At 42.5% G+C, this 10,395-nt stretch overlaps 1 protein-coding gene across 1 annotated transcript; it reads left to right on the top strand.

Annotated features, from left to right (window-relative positions):
* The first annotated feature begins 220 nt into the window (after positions 1 to 220).
* LOC131675845 (uncharacterized) lies at positions 221 to 6,574 on the top strand. Its single transcript, XM_058954984.1, has one exon. It carries the CDS (start codon positions 221 to 223, stop codon positions 6,572 to 6,574), a length of 6,354 nt encoding a protein of 2,117 aa, XP_058810967.1.
* The last annotated feature ends 3,821 nt before the right edge of the window (positions 6,575 to 10,395 follow it).

The following is a 10,395-nucleotide window of genomic DNA, read 5'->3' on the forward strand; positions in this document are numbered from 1 at the left end:
CTAGATTCAACAAAACCACACAGATTGTTACAAAAGACGGAAATCAGGTCGAAAAAGACTAAAATTGTAAGTTAACCTAACATTTTGTAACCTAGCTTAAGAACTAATGAATTAAAATATTATAGCTTGAAGCTTACTCTGATAAACGACGAGTTTGACTAAAGATCGTCTGAAAACGATTCCGTCCGTAACAAATCTTCAAGAATTTTACGGTAATAATATGTCGCCGAAATTAAAACCAAAAAAACTGAGTGCTGTACAAACACTGTCGTTGGAGGAACAGTTAATCGGGGACAAATGTCCAGCTTGCCACGAATCGGATATTGCGGATAACATGATGGTTCAATGCGACCGGTGTGACCAATGGTTTCACTTCACTTGTGCTGGAGTGGACGAAGGGATAAAAGATACCAGTTTTGTATGCGTTATCTGTGTTTATCGCAGTACTCCAGCAAGCACACACTCAGGGAGATCTGAAAAGTCGAGAATCTCGATGAGAATCCAAATCGACTTACAACGACTAGAAGAAGAGAAAGCAATAAAACAGAAGTTACTTGAAGACAAATCTGAGCTAAATAAGGAATTCGTCGGGAAGAAGTATGAGCTACTGCATGCGGAGTTAATAGATGTTGAAGACAACATAAGTGAGAGGAGTCATCGTAGCAACCGAAGTATTACTAGCAAAGTCCAACAGTGGTTACAAACCCAGGAAAAGTCGACTATGAGTACCGGCATCGGTAAAGCAAAAAACCCAACTGGTCTCACAGCGAATACGGGTACAATACCCAAAAGGACCGCTGCAGTTAACAACGGTGTAAACACGAAGCCATTCACTTCCAGTCCACACAACGCTCAATCTAATCATGCTTCGGGGGATGCAAACAAGCAATACGGTACACTAAATCAGCAATTAGTACCCTACGGAAACCACAAGCAATCGCTCTATTCCAGTCCTCAGCAGCCAACTTCAGTGTCAATGCTGACAAATCAACAAATTTCTCCCCTCACAGAGCAACAAAAAAAATCGGCTGTGAGTAAAGATGTCGTAATCTCCCCCAACGAAAAAACTATTGTTAAGCAGCTCGAGAAACAGGTACAAGATCTGCAGCAACAATTGAACCAGTTACAGTCACCCTCGCAAGTTCAGCCAATTTTATCTAGAACTGAAAGCAGACATTTGGCACCGCCGCTCCCACAAGCGGGTAGCGTAAACAGTAAATTTCCTTACGGCGCAGGGTACTTACAACCTCGCCCGCATGTAGCCTTTCCATCTCTAGGACCCAATATGTCAATGGGAAACCCTGTAGGGAACTCTACACCAGTTACTATTCCCCAGCGACAACATTCCTTCGCACCAACGAACCAGGCAAACTCTAACACTTCACTGCTGGTGCACCCCGATAATAAGGGTTCAACGTTCTCCACTCTAACGAGCGTCCCGTGCTACACTGAATCCATTTCTTCGCCTTTGGCCTCACATACACATGCTATAAGCCCATCGGTACACATATGTGAACCAAACGCACAACAACTTGCTGCAAGACACGTCGTCCCAAAAGACCTCCCTATTTTCTTCGGCGACCCGGTTGACTGGCCACTGTTTTACAGTAGCTACCTACACTCAACGCAAATGTGCGGCTATTCAGAAGCAGAAAATCTTATGAGACTTCAAAGATGTTTGAAGGGTAACGCTTTAGAGGCGGTTCGCAGCTGTCTGCTTCACCCATCGTTCGTCACGCAAATCATCACGACGCTCCAAACACTATATGGACGGCCAGAATTGATTGTAAAATGTCTCCTTGACAAAGTCCGTTCTACTCCTCCACCAAGAGCCGATAAATTAGAAAGCCTCATAAATTTCGGTCTTGTAGTGCAAAATCTATGCGGTCACTTACGGTCGATGGGGATGGATGCATATTTGTCGAACCCAATTTTGTTGCAAGAGCTAGTGGATAAGCTTCCCACCGTTAATAAACTTAATTGGGCAGTGCACCAACAACAAGTTCGATCCGTGGACGTTGGCGTTTTCGGGGACTATATGGCATCACTTGTATCGGCGGTATGCCAAATAACACCCTATAACGAGACGGTTTCGAAGCAAGAGAAACCCAAGAACAAAGAGAGGGGTTTCCTCAATACTCATTCAGCAGAAAACGAATTGAGCAAGTGCGACTTCGAGCGAAATGAGAGCAATGCTGAAAAGTTTATTGACTCTCCAAAGCCTTGTCCTGTTTGTAAGAAAGATGGACACAAGGTAAAAGATTGTAGGAATTTCAAAGAGAGCAGCTTGGACAACCGGTGGAAGCTTGTAGAACAATTGTATCTTTGTCGTAGGTGCTTAGTAGCTCATGGAAAATGGCCTTGCAAAGCGCCAGTTTGTGGAAAGGATGGGTGCGGTGTACGTCACAACAGTCTTTTGCATCCCGGGAAACCTGATATGTCGGCTATCATTGGAGAACATTCGAAAGGCCCTGAAACAGTGTCTGTTCATCATCAACTGCCTCGTTCAACTTTGTTTCGTGTAATCCCAGTAACTTTATATGGGAAAAAGGGCAAGTTTGAAACTTTGGCTTTTCTAGATGACGGATCTTCCTTGACACTAGTAGAAAAGCATATAGCGAATCAGTTGGGGATTGAAGGCGAGGCAGAGCCACTCTGCTTGCAATGGACGAGCAACGTAAAACGGATGGAAAAAGAATCCAAATTGATTAGTTTGGAAATCTCTGCGTCCAATGGCAACCAACGTCACGTGTTAAATAATGTACGGACAGTTGAGAGCCTTGAGTTACCCAGACAGTCGCTACAATTTGATGAGTTAGCAGGAAGATTCCCATATATCAGGGATCTGCCTGTGCAGAGTTTTAAGGAGGGCGCTCCTGGTATATTGATAGGGCTGGATAACGCCAGGCTAATTGTCACACTGAAAAAACGGGAAGGGCATCTCAACGAGCCAGTTGCAGCCAAAACAAGACTGGGATGGACCATTTTCGGATCTATACAGGATGTACGTGCACAAGAAACTCCACAAAACACTAATCTTCACATTTGCGCTCGGTCACGTGACCAAGAATTGCATGATGCAGTGAACGAGTTTTTTAACGTAGAGAATCTTGGTGTTACTGGCATCCCAATGATTGAAGCAGAGGATGATCAACGAGCTCGGAAGATTCTACAAGAGACAACTAAGCGCTTGGGTACCGGAAGGTTTGAAACGGGTTTACTATGGAAATGCGACTACATTGAATTTCCTCACAGTCGGTCAATGGCAGAGCGACGTTTAAAATGTTTGGAACGAAGGCTAGAAAGGCAACCAGATCTATACGCAAACGTCAAGCAGCAGATCAACGATTATCGAAACAACGGTTATGCACATATAGTGACAAAGGAAGAATTGGCCAACTCTGACCCCAGGACAGTTTGGTATCTTCCATTAGGAATCGTTTTGAACCCAAACAAACCAGGCAAAGTTCGAGTAGTGTGGGACGCAGCAGCAAAAGTTGATGGCATTTCACTTAACTCTATGCTGTTGAAGGGGCCTGATCTCCTCGCATCGCTACCAACGGTTTTATACGGTTTCCGACAACGTCAAATTGCTATAACTGGTGATATAAAGGAGATGTTCCATCAAATAGTTATTCGTCCTCAGGACCGACAAGCGCAACGATTTTTGTGGCGGGATGATTCAACACAACCAATACAGGAGTACGTGATGGATGTGGCAACCTTTGGTTCAACATGCTCGCCATGCTCCGCGCATTATGTCAAAAATCGGAATGCTGAAGAGTGGAAAGATGTATACCCGCAAGCTGCCATGGCCATAATTGACAACCACTACGTGGACGACTATTTGGACAGTGTAGATACTGAAGAAGAAGCGATTCGCTTGGCGTTAGAAGTGAAAACCGTACACGCGAAAGGTGGATTCCATATTCGAAACTGGTTATCTAATTCGGATGCGGTCATTAAACAGATCGGGGACTGCGGTTCGGAAGCGTCAAAATGTTTTACTCTGGACAAAACGACGGGAGCTGAGAGAGTATTGGGTATGATTTGGTTACCAAATGAAGATGTATTCACGTTTGCTGTCAAGTTTCGAGACGATATCCAGCCATTGTTGGACGACTCCAGGAAACCAACGAAGCGAGAAGTCTTACGTGTCATAATGAGCATATTCGATCCTCTGGGTTTCGTCGCCCCCTTTGTAGTACATGGCAAGTGTCTAATTCAGGATATATGGCGATCGAAGGTAGGATGGGATGAAAAGGTTCCTGATGAGATTTTCTCGCGTTGGAAAAAATGGGTTCAAGTACTTGGCAGACTTTGCGAGGTTAAGATTCCTCGCTGCTACTTTCCAGGATACAGTGCGGATAGCTTAGACACGTTAGAACTCCACGTGTTCGTGGACGCAAGCGAAAGTGCATATGCTAGCGTAGCCTATTTCCGTATCGTTGATTGCGGTCGAGTTCGTTGTGCTCTGGTGGCTTCTAAGACAAAGGTTGCTCCGCTGAAGCCAATGACGATTCCTCGTCTCGAATTACAAGCAGCGGTTCTTGGGGCACGTATGGCTAAAACTATACAAGATAGTCATAAAATTCCAATTAGACTTCGAGTAATGTGGAGCGATTCGAGTACAGTGCTTTCGTGGATTCGTTCTGATACACGACGATATCCCAAATTCGTAGCATTCAGAGTCAGTGAGATTCTTAACGTGACGAGCTTAGATGAGTGGAGATGGCTTCCAACACGTTTAAATGTAGCGGATGAGGCTACGAAATGGGGTACTGGACCAAGTTTCCGTAAAGAAAATCGTTGGTTCCGAGCCCCAGAATTCTTGAACGGATATGAAGTAGAATGGCCAGCAAATAATTTACCACCACCAGGCACGACTGAAGAACTGCGCCCTGTCGTTGTTCATCATAGGCAGGCATTCGAACCACCAATGGATTATAAACGATTCTCTAAATGGGAGAGACTACTTCGGTCAGCGGCCTTTGTTTACCGTTTCATCGAAAACAGTAGGAAAATGTCCCAGGGCAAAAACTCCATCAACACGGGAATTTTATCCCAAGAAGAGCTGCAGAAAGCAGAAGCATGTCTTTGGCGTTGGGTTCAAATGGAAGCATATTCTGAAGAGCTAGCTGCAATCGAAAGGAATCAACAACAGAATCCAGGTGGTATTGTGAAACCAGGATACGCCAGCAAATTAGATGGAGTTTCTGCATTTGTGGATCAGAATGGAATATTAAGGATGGAGGGGCGCATAGGTGTCGCCACGTGCGCACCGTACTCTGCAAAGTTTCCTGCATTTCTTCCTAAAAAACATCCAGTCACTGAACTTCTCGTAGATTTCTACCATCGACGTTACGGACATGGCAGTGGCGAGACGGTAGTAAACGAAATTAAGCAGCACTTCAAAATCGCACGCCTTAGGCCCGTTGTTCGGAAAATAGCAAAGCAGTGTACATGGTGTGCTGTCTATAAAGCAACTCCAGCGGTTCCCAGAATGGCGCCGCTACCGGAATCCAGGGTAACACCTTATGTTCGACCTTTCACCTTCACCGGTGTCGATTATTGTGGACCGTTTATCATTCGGATTGGTCGAAGCAACGTAAAAAGGTGGGTGATGCTCCTCACTTGCTTAACAGTACGAGCGGTGCATTTAGAAATCGCCTGCAGTTTAAGCACTGAGTCATGCAAGATGGCACTACGCAGATTCATAGCTCGCAGAGGATCTCCGCAGCAGATATACAGCGATCAGGGTACTAATTTTCAAGGAGCTAGGAAAGAGCTAAAGGAAGAATTAGCAAGCATCAATCGTGATCTAGCCGGAACCTTTACGAACTGTACCACCCAATGGTATTTCAATCCACCCGCAGCCCCTCACATGGGTGGTGCGTGGGAACGCCTAGTTCGTTCGGTTAAAACTGCACTATTCAATCTTGCACCAGTCAGAAAGCCTGATGAAGAGACCTTTGGAACACTTTTAGCAGAAGTCGAAGGAATTGTCAACTCTCGACCATTGACCTATGTCCCACTAGATGCTGCCGACAACGAGGCTCTTACTCCCAACCACTTCTTGATGCTTAGTTCCAGCGGTGTAGTGCAACCACTTAAGGCGCCGATGGACAGTAGTGCAATCCTCAGATCTAACTGGAATCAAATACAAGCTTTGCTCGATCAATTTTGGAACAGATGGATAAAGGAATACCTGCCAAATATTAACCAACATACAAAGTGGTTAACCGACACCAAACCACTTCAACCAGGAGATTTAGTGATAATTGTGGACGATAGAACTCGTAATAGCTGGACACGCGGTAAAGTCGTCAAAGTGATTCCAGGAAGGGATGGCAGAGTACGTCGTGCAGAAGTAATAACTTCCAGCGGAGTAGTCGAAAGGCCTGTTTCCAGACTGGCTGTACTCGATGTGCTCAGAGGTAGTGTGGCAGAAGAAAGTATCCTGCAACACGGGTCGGGGAATGTTCGCGATGATTGCCACCTCTCGAGTATACGTCTTGATTACGGCCCAGCCATATCTTTGCCACTGGCCGCAGAACCGTCAAATGGGGAATGACAGACTGAATTAAACCAACGTCAATCACAATTAAGGCGATGAGCATATCAAATTTACAACAGCGAATATATTTTTCTAAATTGTTACCTAATTTGTCAACTATCCTATACGGTGAACAGTGAATTTAAAGGTAAAATTAAGATTTCATATGATCGATTTATTTAATTAAAGCTAAGTATTTGGCAGTATTCATACTTTGAACAGAAGCCACACTTACGAGCAATTGGCGCCACTAGTTAAATTTATCAATTAATTGTAAGTAAAACATGTTTAAATATTAATCTAAAATCACAATATAACAGATTATATAACCTAGATTCAACAAAACCACACAGATTGTTACAAAAGACGGAAATCAGGTCGAAAAAGACTAAAATTGTAAGTTAACCTAACATTTTGTAACCTAGCTTAAGAACTAATGAATTAAAATATTATAGCTTGAAGCTTACTCTGATAAACGACGAGTTTGACTAAAGATCGTCTGAAAACGATTCCGTCCGTAACATGATACAAATAACATCGTAACTTTAATTTTTCTTCAAACCGCTCTTTTAAATGTCTTGATCGCGAATGTTCGTTCCATTCAATGGAAAGGCGTCTTTGGTGAGCATTTTGGATGAATAATTGGTGTAAAAATCGGTATGGTTTTTAAATAACATTTAAAACAAAATTTCAAAAATGTCATCGCCGTTTTCTCTGTTTGGGTGAAGTGCGAGTTTCGCTGTTTTCAAAAATCATGCTTGTATTATATTTTGAAAACAAACCGTACGTCGATCGTTGGATTTGTTTATCAAAAGATGTGCATTTCGAAACAAAGAGATGAAATAATTCTAAAGCTTGTTTTTACTCATACATATACTCCAGAATGCACCTTACAATCACGATTGAACTAAATTCTGACGAAAACTCAAATTTCTTTTTTGATAGATGTACAATACTTATCTCCTCTAACTCAGGCATGAGTAATGTTTGTTTACATTGCACGATTGGTCTGCTCAATAAGGTATTTTTGGCATCACACTATTCGTCTCTTTCCCTATTCTCTTTGGTCGAAAGTAAAGAAAACTTCATAACATAGCGTCAAACTGGTGCCCAGGTGGTGAAATTAGGTTTGTTCCAGTACACGGAAGTCACTCCGGAGTAAACAGGAGCAAAAAATCTTTGCTCCTTTTTACTCCAGTTTGCTACCAGAAGAAGAAAAAAGAGAAGAAGAGAGTACAGGAACGATTTTCTCCGGAGTACTTCCAGTTTCTCCTGGTACTGGAACAGACCTATTGAGTTCTAAAAGATGATGACACGAATGAACTAATGATGAATGAAGATCATGTTTGACAATTCTCGGTGGTTTGTTTACTTCGTCAGTTGCGTGAGTTCGGGTGCAACGGATGTGCATTTGTTCCATTCGAACTCTCGCAGCTCCCATGTAATAAACCACCGAGAATTTTCAAACGAAGTTAATCCGGCTCATTTTGTGGGGTTATGTCGGCTGGTGTAAAACATAAGGCTGGATGTTGTTGGCTCGAAACAAAACTTGTCGAAAGCAAACAAAGTTCATTCCGTAGCGTCAAACTTTCACCCAGGTGGCGAAATCGTTAGAGATCAACGAGGTGCTGGAGCGTTACCAGAAATTTTTTATTTCCCAGATTAAATTTAAGGAAACTTCCCAGTTAAGCTCAGCCGGAATGCTGCCTAGCTACAATTTCTATTCCCGTTCCAGTGACGGCTGGAGCCGGAATACGAATTTGAAACAGCCAGAATTCCGGCTCATTTCGGGTTGAACTTTACTGGGTTTCGATAACCATCCGATACCCTTCAGGAACCTCTGTTTAAGGTGTACCAGTACGATGCGGCTTAGCCGCATAAACGAGGCCTAAGAACCGAATCGGTGCGCAGCCGTTGAGGATCCGCCGGGCGAGGTGGTCTCCGACCCGCCGCACAGCGGCGGGTCTTCAGACAAAAGTCGGACAAAACCTCAAATGTTACCTAATTTGGCTGAAAAGCACAATTTAAGCTAATTTTGAGGTGCTGAGCTCATTTTTGATGCCAAAAGTCGTAAAATATTAAATGCATTTTTCCATACAGTGTCATTGAACCTTTCTTATAACTATGATCCCGTTTTCATGATAGATTTTCCGTTACTGTTCACCTAGGTCAGCAATATCATAAAAAATTAAGAACACTACTTTAAATCCATTGTATAACGTGTTGGTTTACTGTAGATTGTCTAACTATTTTACACAAAACACCATGTGCCTCCATATCAGCAACAAATCTTCAAAATCTCCTTAAACCTTTTTGCGCACCTAGGCGCAGAACGAGACCATGATATTCGAAAAATAGAGATTATTTGCTATAGAATGTATACTATGTGACCGTTCCGAAATGATTCCGAAATTTGTACGGAATACATTAGTGAAAAAAGTATTTTGATCTGATCACCACAAACATATTTAAACGAAAAAGTCATAGTTCCAAGCAAATTTACCAAATGTATTTTATTCAATAACCAAGTTCTTTCGTTCTTCTACACAATGAAACTAGTTGTGCTAAAATCGGACGAAAATCAGAAGAGCAACATGCATTTGAAGTGAACAGAGCAATGGTGGTTTTGGAAATGAAAATCATTAAAAAGTCCGGACTTTGCTACGTTTAAACTCATGTTAAAAATCGTGTTCTTATCCAATAATCATAAAATTTTGAATATACATCATTCAATACATGAGAAATTTAGGAAAAATTTAAAATATCAGTATTTCAAAAATAAATTTTTGAGGTTTTGGCCAGCCTCCAGCCACTGTGCGCCGTCGGAAGCAAGCAAATCTGTGATTCACTCGTTGGCCCGGCTTACTCAAACATAGGCACTATCCCTAGTTTAAGTCCGTCTGAGCGGTAGCGAAGCCGGAGAGCACGTGCAAAAGGTGGTGGAATCAAAATAAAATTGGCAACGCTAGCAAAATGTAAACACAAATGAACGCTCCGGATGATGATGATGATGGTCCCATCTCATACCCCCACAAAGGTGTGAGCTGCAAGATTTATCTAGAAGATAATTAATATTTTAATTCATGACAAGATCAGTTAACAAAAAATCTGACTGGTTCAATTTTCAGACATAGCCTTTCTTTCAAAAGAACGTAACCAGATACATTTCGAATATTTTGCCAACAACCAAAATTTTCATTCCGGAAAGATGCTTGATAGAATCGGGAATAGAACCCAATAGCTTCCATTTCCGATAATTCTCTGTAAGACTCCTCCCGCCTGACCAGAACATCGGTATCACCACCTGCTAAGGTGAGAAGTGACGAACCTAAAGGCAGTGCAGAGTCCGGTCGAGTTATATCATCCACACAAGACCCCTTTATTGAAAGTTTCCTACTACTAGCTCAAGGCAATCAAGGGATATTCCTATCCGAGAACATCCTAGATTGATCAGTAAATTGAACTCGATATCTAGTTATATCAGAAGAAGCCATCAAGCCCCATACTCAACGAACTAACTCCGTTATTACCACTATCGCAGCAATAACGTTGATTAACTCTATTGTCGAGCAAATCCAACACAGCTCCATCATCAAATCGGACCCTGATCACAACAAAAACTAAAAGCTTCGATTCAACCCGATAAGCTCTTAGTACTGGTCACCATGTTCGATTTCAAGTTAGTCTCTTTCTGCTCAGCGCGTGGCTCAGACTTCTTTTTTTTTTATCTTAAATACGTTTATTTAGGCCCAAATGCTTTAGCTTAACGAGGCCGATAATTCATTTTTTTTAATTACATGTCACATGTTAGTGGGGGAAGGGAAAGCCGTATTTAGGGG

This window comes from Topomyia yanbarensis, chromosome 1, assembly GCF_030247195.1.
Source record: "Topomyia yanbarensis strain Yona2022 chromosome 1, ASM3024719v1, whole genome shotgun sequence".
NCBI classification, from domain to species: Eukaryota; Metazoa; Arthropoda; class Insecta; order Diptera; family Culicidae; genus Topomyia; species Topomyia yanbarensis.

Coding starts and splice junctions, on each gene's coding strand:
- LOC131675845 (XM_058954984.1), top strand. CDS start 221: ATGTCGCCGAAATTAAAACCAAAAAAACTGAGTGCTGTACAAACACTG.